Here is a 14942-nt window from a genome sequence, read left to right on the forward strand (position 1 = left end):
ATTCCGTATTTACAAGAATGCTTAGATCTAAAGCGACTTAGGTCGAAAGCGACGGGCCACACAAAGAACAGTTTACTTCTCGTAGGAAGAGAAGCCCAAGCTGGTGCCTTACCCTTAAAAAACAGAATAACAAAGCTTAAAAATCCCCCTCCAAAGAAACGCTTATTGTATGCGCCCCCTTCCCTCTGGCTGGGGAGCCGAATAAAAGCCAATTTTGCCTGGGCTCTGGCCCTCCGCCCGTCCTGGCAGCCCCCGCAGCTGCGGCCGTGTAACTTTAAACCTGGCCTGAGGTCATCGCTTTCGCGCTGGCCAAACAGAGGCGGGGGGCGGTCCCAGGGAGCCCGGGCAGAGACCACCTTACCGCCGATCACCCCGCCCTCGCCCGGGGAGATAAATGCTGACTTGGCTCGGAAAGTTCCCAACTGCAAAGTTTGCTCCTGGAGCGGTTGCAGCGGCTGCCGAAGAAGGAAGCTTGGGGACCCCTCCCGCGCTGCGACGTTTGCCCCCCGCCTTCCAGCCCTCTCTCTACGCGCTCCATCAAGCGAGGGCCTGTGGCTGCGGAGCTTTTGCCTCATCTTCCCCCCAGCACGGAAACTAGCTGCTCGGCGCCCCCCCCCCGCGGAAGACAAGTCAGCTAAGAAAATGTGGAAGGTGCCAGTTCTGCTCTTCGTTTTGGGAAGCGCATCGCTCTGGGTCCTGGCAGAAGGAGGTAAGAACTGGCAGGCGGGGCTCCCGGCAGCTGCTGGAGGGGCAAGCGAGCCGGGAGTTGCCGGAACGCCGGGCCTGGTATTTGAGGTTGCCCGGGAGAGCTCGGGGGAGCTGGCAGGGTGTGTGCGCAAGGAGTCTGGAGGATCCGGGAGAAGGAGGGACAGCGGCTTGGCCGGTGCCAGGTGCCAGAGAAAGAGTTGAGCAAGGTGCCAAGAGGAGACCCTAAATCCACAGGTGCCAGGGAAAGAGCTGAGTGGGGTGCCAGGAGGAGACCCTAAATCCACAGGCAGCGGATGGCGAGCAGAGGGGGCCTCCCTGGGTCGGGCGGAGCTGGCTCCTAAGGGAGAGAGTGGCAAGGTAGCAGCCAGGAGCCTTCCACCGGCTGCGCTGGGCTATCCTACAGGGCTGTGTAGCCGAGGACCGCCCATGGCTGCAGAAGAAGCTGGCCGGGTGGAACCGGGAGGGACATTTAGGGGCGCTGGGGTGGGGGTGGGGTCCCCCCAGCCGCGACAGGCTCCCTCTGGGGGCTGCCAGGGCCTACACCTTGTGCCCCCTGAACGGTGGACACACTCAGACCGCATCAGTGGAGACCCGCTGGAAGAGGCTTCGGTCCTGTCATCCTGTGCAGAGAGGATAGTGTGGGTGGAAAGGACTGAAGAGGAAGGTCCCGAGTTCCTGAGTCAGTGAAGGACTGTTGGGAACATTGAGGCTTAATTTCCTTTGGGGCTTTGAGTCGAACTTGGCCAACAGTGTCAATGACTGGGTGTCGGTGACTCCTGAGACCATCCCTGGGCTCTATCTGAGGATGGAGGCACTGCCTGCCGGTAGTCTGCATCTTCCCCTTTGCTTTCCTCTTTCTATCACACCCCCTCCTGCACTCGCTTCTTTCTGCCCATTGTGCTGGGTTGGTGGCATCCATGCACATTGGTCAATGTTTTATTTTTCTTGAGTTTTATTTTTATCTGTTTCCACTGTCAAATATAAGCTCCCATGAACACAGCTATGTCTTAGCCTTGATCTCCAGGGCCCAAACACTATATTGCCTGTAGTAGTTGCTCGCTAAATACTGGTTGAAGGCATCTTAAGCTGACTAGTGATCATTGGAGTCAGAGGCGGAGGATCTGGGTAAGCCTGGTGCCAGAGGAATCCTGCTTGGAGGGAGAGGCTTAAGGGCAGAGTGGACCTCACCAAAGCTTCTCTGATTCCACACAGAGGCAATAATAGCCAGCCCTGGGGAAGCGATACAGCGAGTTTTAGTCTGTGCTGTCTGCTATTCGTGGCGGACCTATCTTTGGAACTTCTCCTTCCAGGGCGATATACACAGCTCTGCATTTCGGTTACATTTCCTTTTTGGTGAGACAGTGTGCAGAGGACACTGTTTTGTGCTCAGCAGGGGCAAGGTGTGGGAGGTACACCCCCCGCCACCAAGCCGCATCCCAGCTCTGCTCAGGAAAGACTGCCACTGGGCGACAGCCTGTTTTCTCCCAGGGAAGAGTGACCTGTAATTACTTTTGAGCCAGTGCTGACTATCAAAGGTACTCCTAAAAAGTCATGGTGAACTTTGAAAAAACCAACCACCACTGGTACTTACAGCTCCATCGCTAAAGACAGAAGCCCCCCCACCCCCACCCCCCTTATGTCCAAGCTGAGTTGCTGGGCTGCTGGCAAGGCGCTGAGGCCCAGGAGGGTTTTTGTCTGAGGATAATGAGTGAGGCAACTTGAATATGGATGAATAACTTCATTGAGCCGAGCCATTGTTGGCTTTTGTCTGGGAGCTGGGCTGGGGGTAATTATGGTGATGAATTTTATTATCCTTCTCTTAGGATTCCACTCTCGGCTGGGCTAGTGTTATAATCTGGTTCAGTTGTATAATCTGGTCCCTTGTGTTGTCTCTGGGGATGTTTGTGGAGTCAAAGGAGCTCTGTTGTCCACACATCTGGCGTTTTCCTCCATTGTCAGGCCCCGCCCTCATTCCAGCTTTCATCCAAAACACGCACTCAGGCCTCTCCGTTAGTTGGTTTATTCCGTGAAGTTCTGCAGGCAGCTGCGTGCTGCAAACCCACGTGTGCTTTTCCGGGATCCATCCACCCAGGATTAATCATGCAACGAAGAAAATTCCCTGTGATTTCCCCAAAACTCCTGCCAGTTTCGGAGGCTCGGAAATCTTCTCGAGTGGCTAAGAGTTTTTTGTTGTGTTTAACGCATCTCAGATCTGTTGGAGCCTTTGTGAGGAAGGCTTTATTGATTACACTGTGCATGAGATCCAAGATAGCGTTTCACATAGAAAAGCACGTTTAAGAAGTCTTGGGGTGGGTGTGAAAAAAAGAAGTCTCCAGGCATGAGAAGGCTAAGCTGGGACACGGCAGATGGGAGCCCTGGCTGAGCAGAGTACGTGGCCCTTTCTCCGAAATGAGTGGCCAGTGATGAACTCTAGGCCGCCGAGAATTGCAAAGACCCCAAACCCTGGTGTGACAGTGGATGGTGTGGCCAAGTAGGACAGACACCACTTCTCTCCCAACTCCTATCCTATCCCCCACCATGTGCTAGGAATGTCACAGTCCCTCATTTAGTCATTGCAACTCCTAAAATTATACATTATTCCTTCAGAATATGGCAGGACTGGGATTCCCAAAAAAAATGGGCCTAACTCCAAACCTCAAGCTCTTTTTGCTGCATTACACAATTACACAGCAAAAAAAAAAAAAAAAAAAAAAAAAAGAGGAAAAAAAAAAGCTAAGAAAGCTGAACTTGAAATTTAAAACATTAAAGGTTAACCTTGCTTTAAACTCCTTGAACAGGAAAAAAATTTTTGAAAGATATATGAAGTTCTTTACATGGAATCCTTATCCTAATATTCCTTTAAGAATGAAGATGTCACAGTCCATTAAAATAGGATTCCTTAAATCATCCCCCCAAGAGTAATTCAGCATCTCCTGAAGTGCTGGATTTGAGCTCTGTGTACCTTCTTTGAGAGAGGTACCCTTGAACATAAAGCATGCACTACAGGCCTCACCAGCAAAGCCACGAACAACGAACGTGTGCTTTAAATTCCACTGGCTTATCTGAATATTTGTCATATTTCTGGCTTCCAGGAACAGGCATGCCAGGTTACAACTTGTGGAAATATTACGGGGGAGGATGGAGAGAGTGAGAAGGCTCATATACCTGGCAGTACCCTTGTGAAACTCACTTGAGGAAGCTGAACCAGATGCTGCAAGGTTCTCCAAGGAAACTTGTCATTCCTGGGATATTCCAAGGAAATCTCCAGTGAGAGTGTTTTGTTAGAAGAGAATCAAATGATTGAGGAAAGCCAGGGAGGGTTACTGAAATAAGTCTTAGGAGTCCCATCGTGGGGGGGGGGGGGCAGGAGATAAGTTTTTTTCTTTTTTTTTTTTACTTAAAAAAAAAAAAAAAAGCCCACAGTTTTATTGAAATAAGATTCACAAGCCATAAGTCACCATGTTAAAGTGTACAAGTGATTGTTTTGTTTTGTTTTGGGTGTGTGTGTGTGTGTGCGCTGAAACCCGGGAACAAACTTCAGGTGTTTCTTGTTTTAGCATTTCCATGAAGTCACACAACCTTCACCACTTTCTAATTTCAGAATATTTTCATCACCCCCCAAAGAAACCTAGCACCCCACCCCTAGCAACCCCATCCTCTGATCCCTAGCAACTGCTCGTTTCTGTTTCCATAGATTTGCCTGTTTTGAACATGTCATTAAAACACCTTTTGATTGGAGTTTTGAAGCCTTTCCCTACTGATTTCTTAAAACGTTGGGGGAAAGGAAAGCGATTGGGCATTTTCGAGAGGGCTGTGAGTTGGAGCCAGGTTAGGGAGCAACTGGAATTCGGCCAACTTTCATCCAAGGCAGGAAAACGAGGTGGCTGTTTGCTTCCCTCGTGTCTCACCCCGGCGCCCCCCAGCCAGTCCATGGCCGGTGTCCCCTTGAGCCTCATCAGGTAGGGATGGACAGGCTACTGGCTCTCCTGGTTGGCTGCCCCAGCGCTTTTGCCTCGGGATTTGCTCAGAGGAGAATGGGTTTATCCTTAGAGAGAAATCACCGCTAAGTTCCCACCTGGCCACCTCATTCATCTCTTGTCTGAAGAGCTGTGAGCTGAGTTGTCAGGACAATACTAAATTTTATGCAGGGGAAAAAAAAAAAAAAAAAACCCATAAACCAAAAAACAACAAACCTACCAATGGGATAATCATCTTTCCGGAGGAAGATGTGCTCTCGACCTCTCTTCAGAGGGTCAGAGCTGCCAGGGCTCCAGGCAGTAGAGAGGACTATCTATGGCTGAGCCCCAGGAGGGTTAATAATTGTCATTGTTACATTTGTAGCAGGCAGGGGAATGCCAGTTACAGAGATCTAGATGGGAAGCAGGGAAGAGCCACTAGAAGATGAGTAAACATATTAGTGGATGAGAGCCCAGTATTTTCGATAATTCATCTCACTGTCTCCATTCGGGTGAGTAAAACACAACGAACGTAAGCGATCGGATGAGTGGTATCTGCCCAAAGGAGAAGGGAGTGGGTTTGCCTAGAATCGAGCCCGGAGGGGAAGGGAATGGGGACTAATAAGGACCCGCCTTGCCCAAGGAATGCATTTACTTAACAAATATTTACTGAGTAACTTCTTTGTGAGTCAGGCAAGGCAAATGTTATCCTTGCTAACAGCTAGGATGCGAGATGTCATCGCTGGTGGCTGTAGGGCTTCCGATCTGATCTCAGTCAAGGTGTTATTGTGATGAATCAGGGATCTCTGTCCTATGACAGTCTGGAAATGTGCTCCCCTCAACTGCCCCACCCCAGCCTTTGTTCTCTGGGTCCCAGACAGCATTTCAGGTATTTGGCTCTCCAGAAGGGCATGGCTTAAGTAGCAAATATGTGTAGAAAGCGTTGGAAACTATTTGCACTTCTACCTAAGCTACTTGATTTCCCGGCCTCTTGTGAGTTTGGCTCGTGTGAAACCGTTTCCTCTGAGCTGTGTCATCCTATAGGAAGATTACATTTCGGAATCAGTAAAACCCAGGGAACGACACTCTGGCGTGGGTGGCATTAATGCCAGTAAGTCGGTAATAACAGCTGACATGCACCGAGTATTCAGTGTCAAACACTTTCCCAGCCCTGTTTCATTCAGATCCCCCCCACTGACCTACAAGGTAGGAACTATTTGTATTTTATGGATGGGTAAAGAGGCTCAGAGAGGTTGAATAACTTACATACCGGCACAGAGTTAGTACACACCCATGGTGAAACCTGAATCCAGGCAGCCCATCCCCAGGGAACTATATTCAGCATCCTATACGGAGTTCCTGTTGTGGTTCAGCGGGTTACAAACCCCACTAGTGTCCATGAGGATGCGGGTTCAATCCCTGGCCTCACTCAGTGGGTTGGGGATCCAGCATTGCTAGGAGATGTGGTGTAGGTCTCAGACGAGATTCAGATCCCAAATTGCTGTGGTTGTGGCATAGGCCAGCAGCTGCAGCTCCACTTCAACCCCTAGCCTGGGAATTTCCATAAAGTTCCTAAAAAATTGAAAAAAAAAAATCCTATGATAAATCATAATGGAAAAGAATATGAGAAAGAATAAATGTGTGAATAACAGTCATTTTGCTGTACCGCAGAAATTAACACAGCATTGTAACTCAACTATATGTCAATCAGTCCATCAAATGGCATCTCCTCAGTAGCCCACACCTTCATCTGCTGTTGCTTTGGAAATGAGAGTCTTTTGGCCTTTGGGAGCTAGAAGAAGCCTTGTGGGGAAGAGGAGACTTGAACTTGGCTGTGAAAAATGGTGGCAGGGAAGGGCAGTCCGGGCAGGAGAGGCTGCTTGAGCAAACGCATGGAAATTAGAACCATCTGGAGTTTGTGGGGGAATAGGTGGGGCACCCAGGGCCAGGAAGAGCCGTGAAGCCTGGCTGGAGTGGGGGTGTTGAGTTGGGGAGTGGCAGGAAATCAGGGAGAAGGATGAGTTCATGGTAAGTGGGAGGTGGACCTTTTTTTGTAGGCCATGGGCAGATGGGAGCCCAGTGGGCCATAAATAGGAAATAAATACATAGGAATAAATAAATACATAGGAGGTGGGCCTGCCAGAGGAACATGTATTGACAAGGACTGCATCTAGTTTATGGGACCCACCTGGGGGCAGGGGGAGAGTTGGAGGGACAGGGACCGCATGTGGTGACAGAAGAAGGGGGAATGGGTTCAGATTCAGGGGAACAGAGCCGGGAAGGCTTGCAGCTCAGCGTTTCCGGATGTCTTATTACTCTTTACTCATTTCCTGATTTCTTCTTAATCACCTCTTACGACATTGTCCCTGTATTAATTTTTTTTATTGATATGTAATTCTCATATCATAAAATTAACCCCTTTAAGTTAAACAATCCCGTGATTTTTCGTGTATTTAGAGAGTTGTAAAGCCTCACCGCTGTTTTATTTTATTGTATTTTTTAATTTTATTTTTTGTCTTTTGTCTTTTTAGGGCTGCACCCTCAGCATATGGAGGTTCTTAGGCTAGGGGTCAAATTGGAGCGACAGCTACGGGCCTACACCCCAGCTCATGGCAATGCTGGATCCTTAACCCACTGAGCGAGGGCAGGGATCGAACCCGCATCCTCCTGGATCTTACTCAGGTTCCACTGAGCCATGACGGGAACTCCACCACTGTCAGTTTTTAGAACATTTTTATCACCCCCTGCATCAAAGTCCCAGACCATTTGCAATTGCTCCCATTTTCCCCTCCCCCCATCTCCCTAGCAACCACTAATCTGCTACCTGTCTTTATGGGTTTGTCTACTTTAGGTATTTCATATAATCATACAGTATGTGGTCTTTTATGTCTGGCTTCTTTGACTTAGCATGATGTTTTCAAGGTTTATCCATGTTGTAGCATGAGTCAGAATTTCATTCCTTTTTTTTTTTTTTGTCTTTTTCTTTTTACGGCCACATCTGCAGCATATGGAAGTTCGTGGGCCAGGGGCTGATTTGGAGCTGCTGCTGAGGCTTATGCCACAGCAGCACGGGATCCCAGCCGCATCTGCCACCTACGCTGCAGCTTGCTGCAACGCTGAATCCTTAACCCACTGAGCCACACGGGAACTCCAGACTATCATTCTTTTTTTATGTCTGTATAGTATTCCACGGTGTGGCTATGCCACATTTGGTTCATCCGTTTGCCCATTGATGGACTTTGGGTTGTTTTCACTTTGGAGCCATGACGAATAATGTCGCTGTGGATATTAATGTACAAGTCTGTGTGTGGACCTGTTTTCATTGCGCTCAAGTATATACCTAGAAGTGGAATTGCCAGGTCACATGGTAACTCTTATGTTTAACGTTTTGAGGAACTGCCAAACTATTTTCCAAAGCAGCTGCACCATTTGACATTCCAACCAACACTGCATAACCGTTCCAGTTTCTCCACATCCTTGCCAACCCTTGTTATTTTCCATTTGGGTGAGTGGTTTTTTTTTAAATACTAGCCATCCCAATGGGTGTGAAGGGCTGTCTCATTATCATTTTGATCTGCATTCCCCTAATGACGCATGGTGTTGCACAGCTTTAAATGGTTTATAAGCCATTTATTTATCTTCTTTGGAGAAATATCTGTTAATAACTTTTTCTCATTTTAAAATTGGGTTTTCGTTTTTATTGTTGGATTTTTTTTAAGTGTTCTGGAGACTAGACTTTTATCAGACATATGAATTGCCGATACACCTCTCATTTTGTGGGTTGTCGCTTCAGTCTCAAGAGCACAAATTTAAAATTTTTTGATGTCCAATTTATCTATTTTTATTTCTGTTGCCTGTACTGTGGTTGACACATCTAAGAAGCCACTGCCTAATCCAAGGTCGTGAAGATTTACTCTTGTTTTCTTCCAAAAGTTGCATAGTTTTAGCTCTTACAGTGACGTCTTTGAATCATTTGAAATTAATTTTTATATGTGGTGTGAGATAGAGGTCCAACTCCATTCTTTTGCATGAGAATATCCCATTGTCCCACTGAACCACCTTGCACCTTTTTTTTCCCCCTGCATCCACGGCCTATGGAAATTCCTGGGACAGGGATCAAATCTGAGCCAGAGCTGTGACCTTTGCCACAGCTGTGGCAACACAGGATCCTTAACCCACTGTGGAGGCAGGGAGTCAAATGTGTGCCTCGGCAGTGACCTGAGCCACTGCAGAAACAACCCCGGATCCTGAACTCCCTGCACCACAGCGGGAATGCCTCACCTTGGCACTTTTACCAAAATCAATTGCCCATAGATGTGTGGCTTCATTTCTGGACTCTCAATCCAGATCTATTCCGTGGATCTGTACATCTATCCTTATACCAGTACCAGTAATTAATTACCTTATACCAGTACTTACCACAGTTAATTACTGTTCTTTCACTGTCTTTTAATTTTTTGTGTATGTCTCTAGCTTCTTAGAGAAGAAAGCAGGACCCATCTTATTCAGCACCTGGTAAACATTTGGCAGGAGGAAGAGGGAAGAAGCACAGAGACCCAAGCCTTTTGGCAGGAATGACAGGAAGGCAGGTGATAGAAATGGGATGGGAGGAATAAGAGATTAGAAATCAATGTGATGAGGTAATAGTAAGCCATGCAATCTGGTGTCTTTTCTGGGTACCTGGGGAGAGTCTTAACTAAAGTGGGGTCAGAAATAAGTCCCGGGGAGTTCCTATCATGGCTCAGCAGTAGCGAACCCGACGAGGATCCGTGAGGATGCAGGTTCGATCCCTGGCCTCACTCAGTGGGTTAAGGATCCATTGTTGCCGTGCGCTGTGGTATAGGTCACAGACGCGGCTCGGATCCCGAGTTGCTATGGCTGTGGCTGTGGCGTAGGCCGGCAGCTGTAGCTCTGATTTGACCCCTCGCTCGGGAACTTCCACATACTGCATGTGCAGCCCTTAAAAAAAAAAAAAAAAGAAAAGAAAAGAAAACAAAAAGTCCCAGAGACAGAGTTTGCTGCCCAAATTCCTCAATCCTCAGTCATCAGAACGAGGGGGAAAGATAGCAAGGAAGGTCAAAAGAGATCCTCCTAGCTAAGGGGTGGCTCAGCAGGTTAGGAACCCAAATAGCATCCATGAGGATGTGGGTTTGAACCCTGGCCTTGCTCGGTGGGTTAAGGATCCGGTGTTGCTGCAAGCTGTGACGTAGGTGGCAGACACGGCTCGGATCTGGCATTGCTGTGGCTGTGGCGTGGGCTGGCACCTGCAGCTCTGATGGGACCCCCTAACCTGGGAACTTCCATATGCTGCAGGTATGGCCCTGAAAAGACAAAAATAAAATGTACTGAAGCACACTTCAAACTCCCAGGCTTAGGATCCAGGCCAAGGGCAGCTAGTGGAAACCCAGCCACATTCTGTACATTCCTGCAGGGCCTCATCCTTCTGGGCTCGCAGCTAGGCTGTCTGTGAGCTGCACGGGTGGATGGTGAGATCAGATCCAAAGGGGCTTCTCTTTTCACTCTTGCAAAATCAGGGCCTGCTCAGCAGACTGCCCCGCATGAATCAGAAGCCCAATTTCTGAGCAGCTGGTGAGTGTTTCCTGAACACCCCACCACCCTGCTGAGATGCTCTGCTCCAAGGCAGCCCTTCAAAAGCCAGCCTGAGTTGTTTGGTTACTGCAGTGCTAAGCGGTTCTTCCTAGGAGGGGGCTTTTTCATGCAGGACTTCAGCCCCAGCCAAGGTTCCAGAAAAGTTCTTACAGAGGTGTTGACTCCAGTCTATAAAACTGTGAACTCATTTCCTGTTTTACGGAGAACATTCCGCTCTTAGTCAAGAGAGAAGCGCCTCCCCAGGTTGAGTAATCTTGGTTGAGGTTGTAACCAACAGCCTCTTGTTTTGACACTCGAGGGGGCCCAAACATGGTCTGTGGCTGGGGTGAGCAGGTGAGTTGATTTATTCTCCTGAGTCCTGAAAAGTGTAACTATTCATCTAATCATTCATTCATTCAGCTGTCAGAGCCTCTGCTAGTGGCTGGGCCCTAGGCTTCCAGCAGAACGAATGGCGTCCTCAAGAAGTTTGTAAATGAGGAGTTCTCATCGTGGCTCAGGGGTTAATGACTCTGACTAGGAACAGATTCGAGGTTCTGGGTTCAGTCCCTGGCCTTGCTCAGTGGGTTAAGGATCCGGCGTTGCCATGAGCTGTGGTGTAGGTTACAGATGAGGCTTGGGTCCCACGTTGCTGTGGCTCTGGCATAGGCCGGTGGCTACAGCTCCCATTAGACCCCTAGCCTGGGAAACTCCATATGCTGCAGGAGTGGCCCAAGAAATGGCAAAAAGACCAAAAAAAAAAAAACAGAAAAAAAAAAAAGAAGTTTGTAAATGAGACAGGGGAGGGATGGACTGGGGGGTCTGGGATTGGCACATGCACATGGAGGTTTATGGAAGGACTGGTCAACGGGGACCTGCTGTACAGTGCAGAGAACGCCACCCACTATTCCGCGATCATCTATGTGGGAAGAGAAGCAAGGAGAATGGATGTGTGGACGTGTCTCGCAGCATCACTTTGCTGTGCAGCAGAACTGCTCACAGCCTCATAAATCAACTACACGTCAATAAAACTTTAAGGGAAAGAAAAGAAGTTTATAAATGAGAGTAGGGGGAAAGGTGTATCAAGCTTTACACTAGTTTAGAAGATGGCTTTTTCCTGGCTCCTTGGGGGTTGGGGGTGGGCTCTGAAGAAAGAGGTGTTTTCCCTGGACCTGGAGGAGTAGCTCGGGAGTGGCTGGGCAGTGATGGGGTCAAGTGAGGAAGGCAACGAGTGGGAGCTATGGAAGAGTGACCAATACATGTGAGGGCTGTGTGACACAGTGGTTAGAGCTGGGGGTTTGTTTCCTTGATTTTATTTTGTTTTGTTTTCTTTTTCTTTTTCTTTCTTTTTTTTTCACTGCGGCTTCTGGAGGTTCCCAGGCTAGGGGTTGAATCCGAGCTGTAGCCGCCAGCCTACGCCAGAGGCACAGCAACACCAGATCCGAGCCACCTCTGAGGCCTATGTTTCAACTCACAGTAACACCGGGTCCTTAAGCCCCTGAGCGCATCCTCATGGATACTGTGTCGGGTTCTTAACCCACTGAGCCACCACGGGAATTCCTTGTTCATTTGGTTGGTTTGAATCGGACAGATCCCAATGTGTAGTCCTTGCTGGGGAAGTGGGTGGATTAGTCTCAGCCCCGCCGCCCTCATTTACAAAAGGAGGATGACGTTAGTTTGCCGTCTTTTTGTAAAGCTCAGAAGCGCATGCGTGGCACACACGTTTTGCACACGCTCCCGCGTATTCAATAAATAGCTGCCATTATGAGGATACCTGCCTTGCGTGTGGTCAGGGAGATTAATTGCAGAGCTTCATGAAGTGTACACAGCTCTCAGTTCCTTTTCTGCCAGTGAAGCGGAGAGAGAATGGATGTGGTTGCGAGACCTGTCTTACCGTCGGTGTGTCTGCGCCTTCCACCTGCCAGTGACTTGATGTGAGTCCTTGCATCTGAAGTGGAACCGAAGTCCCCAGCCCTCACTGGCCCCTGTCCATCCTATATTGCCCAGTTTCGGCAGCAGAGACTTGTAGAACGCTGCCTTCGACTTTGGAAGGTGCCCCAGAAGGTCCACCCAATCCAGAGCCCAAAGAAAACTGCCCTCCCCCACCCCCACCTGAAGGCATCCTTGGGGCATGAATATAACTGCCTTCTCTCTGTGCCAAAACTTTTTTTTTTTTTGGCCACACCTGTGACATACAGAAGTTTCTGGACCAGGGATCAAACCTGCACCACAGCAGTTGACAAAATAGGTCCTTAACCCACTGAGCCACCAGGGAACTCCCAGATCTTCATGCATAACCTTTTTTCTGATTTCTCTAGAGGAACTAGTGACACTAATCCCATCTCCTCAACCTTGACACATAGCTTTATGGGAGAGGTAATATCCCTGATACTGACAGCCAGCAGTCAAGTCTCAGTCTCAGCCTGCAGGGGCTGACAGGACGTGACTCAGTGGGTGGACAGGCTCCAGCTCGTTAAAAATCAAAGGGCAAAGCAGCAGAGTTCACCCTCCTAAGTGAAGCCTTCTGTTTTCAGCCCTGCTGTCTCTTTCATTAGGGGAAGACATTTAATAACTTAGGTGAAGCGCCGCAGGCAGTAGCGGGAATGTTATAATGTGAGGGATAACTCAACGGTACTACTTGGTGGTTAGTGTACTCATTCAGTCACTCAACAAACCTCTGCTAGATACTTAACCAGGCACAAGGAATATGGGACAGCGTGGGCTGCCTGGAGGAAATTAAGAGCGTGTGTGTTCCTCTGGGATACTGAGTGGTGAGACCAATTTCTAGGAGTTGCCTAGATTTTCCGTGGCCAAACTTTGATCCAGTAAGCAATTTACCAGGATCCTTGGAAGGGGCGGAGGTGGGTGAGAAACCATACTGACCACGTCACTGACTGTACTGACCCCAACCCAGCGTTTGCCAGGAGTTGAGGGTCAGGCACACGGCTGTGGGTTAGCAAAGGGCTTTCAATATTCCAAAGGAAGGCTTCTCTACAAGGTCAGGATGGGGGCCAGCCTGTGGGTTGAGAAGGGTCCCTTGAAAGATGTGGTTAATAAAAGCAGTCCCGATACCTTTCTTCCGGTTGCAGAAACCCCCTTCGTGGTACCTAAGGGGGCACCATCAAACAGCTAAATTTGGGGACATTTTGAATGGAGATAAAGGACTCCGCAAAGATCCGCGTGGCTTGGTGCTCTCTGGGGGTGGGCTGCACGACAGTGGAAAATGTTGGAGGTTGGCACCTCTCTGCAGTTTTGGGTGTGTTTATTTTCAGGCTTCTGAGCCCAGTTTTGAGACCATGATAGAAAAAGAGTATGTGAAAGCCTGTGTCTGGGCACAGGAACAGAGGCAGGCATTTTTGTTGTTTTCTAAACAGATATTTTGACCTCCCTCTGAAAGCATGACTTCCACCCCAGTGAAACTGGGATTATTTGTTTAATGAACAAATAATTATCCTACAGTTTCTCCTTCAGGGGAAACCCAGAACTCCCTAGGATGCTGAAAGAAAGGAAAAAGGGCATTCTACTTCTCGAGAGCCACAAAAATCATTCCAAGGCCATGCAGGCATCCATCTTCAAAGGGTTATTTGTGCATTTAGATGTGGGAGCAGCTTAAGATGCTAGAAAATCCAGACAGCAGGAAAGATGCCTTAATCTGTTGGCTAACACCACCGGTTTTCTTTGAAACGCCGAGGGTAACTCAGCTTGACTTCTTTTAAAAATCAGCTTTCCCACTTTACTCTCCAGCTGTTGGATTCCGAAGCCTCGGGTCAGCAGAAAGAGGACAAGGGGGAGCTTCTCCCTCATGTGGAGCTGGAAAGGGGAAGATGCTCTTTATCTAAACTTCTGGGAGCTCCCTGGTAGCCCAGCAGAAAATGAACCCAACTAGTATCCATGAGGACGCAGGTTCGATCCCTGGCCTCACTCAGTGGGTTAAAGATCCGGCATTGCCATGAGCTATGGTGTAGGTCACAGATGTGGCTCCGATCCCGTGTTGCTGTGGCTGTGGCTACAGCTCCGATTTGACCCCTAGCCTGGGCACCTCCATATGCTGCTGGTGTGGCCCTAAAAAGACAACAAACAAACTTCTGTGGGACTTGTGTGGCTGTCCTGACAAGACAAAGTGATATCCGGTCAAGGGCCCGGCATCACAGGGGAAAATTCTGCTTTACTTAGAACATCTATTTGTACTTTAAATGCTGTTATCCACAGAGCTACAGCAGAAGGTAAATCCGGCCTCCACAGTTTCATATTTCTTTTCTTTCTTTTTTTTTAATGGCCACACCCGGGACACATGAAAGCTCCTGGGCCAGGGATTAAATCCAAGCTGCAGCTGCAACCTGTGCTGTAGCTGCTACTGCGACAATGCCGGATCCTTTTTTAACTACACCAGACCAGGGAACAAACCCGCAGCTCCCCAGTGACCCGAGCACAGCAGTTGGATTCTTAACCCGCTGCGCCACAGAGGGAACACCTTGTGTTTGTTCCTGATTGTTGGGATCATGACATCAGATGCTTCCCAGCCATCATGCATCCATTTTTTCCACTGCCCCCTGCTCTGTCCTGGTGAGAGCACCACCCACCTCTGCCTGGACAAGAGGCTACGGATCTTGCAGCTTCTGTCTGACCCCAGCCTCATCCCAACACCCACATCTATTCCACCGCACTCAGAGTGGCTCCTGGACTGGGGTTATG

At 48.8% G+C, this 14942-nt stretch overlaps 1 protein-coding gene across 2 annotated transcripts in view; it reads left to right on the forward strand.

Annotated features, from left to right (window-relative positions):
- Positions 1–420: 420 nt before the first annotated feature.
- The window catches only part of PDPN (podoplanin), a 30976-nt gene continuing 16454 nt past the window's right edge, over positions 421–14942 (forward strand). For both annotated transcript variants that reach the window (XM_005665017.4, XM_084958949.1), the window contains exon 1: positions 421–709. In XM_005665017.4, coding sequence (XP_005665074.2) covers positions 643–709 — 67 coding nt within the window. In that variant the 5' untranslated portion in view covers positions 421–642. The remainder of the gene's footprint in view (positions 710–14942) is intronic.

Source organism: Sus scrofa, chromosome 6 (genome assembly GCF_054392235.1).
Source record: "Sus scrofa isolate SSC_HxYL_T2T_F1_AM1 chromosome 6, Sscrofa_HxYL_maternal_Yorkshire_Landrace_v2.0, whole genome shotgun sequence".
Classification (NCBI taxonomy): domain Eukaryota; kingdom Metazoa; phylum Chordata; class Mammalia; order Artiodactyla; family Suidae; genus Sus; species Sus scrofa.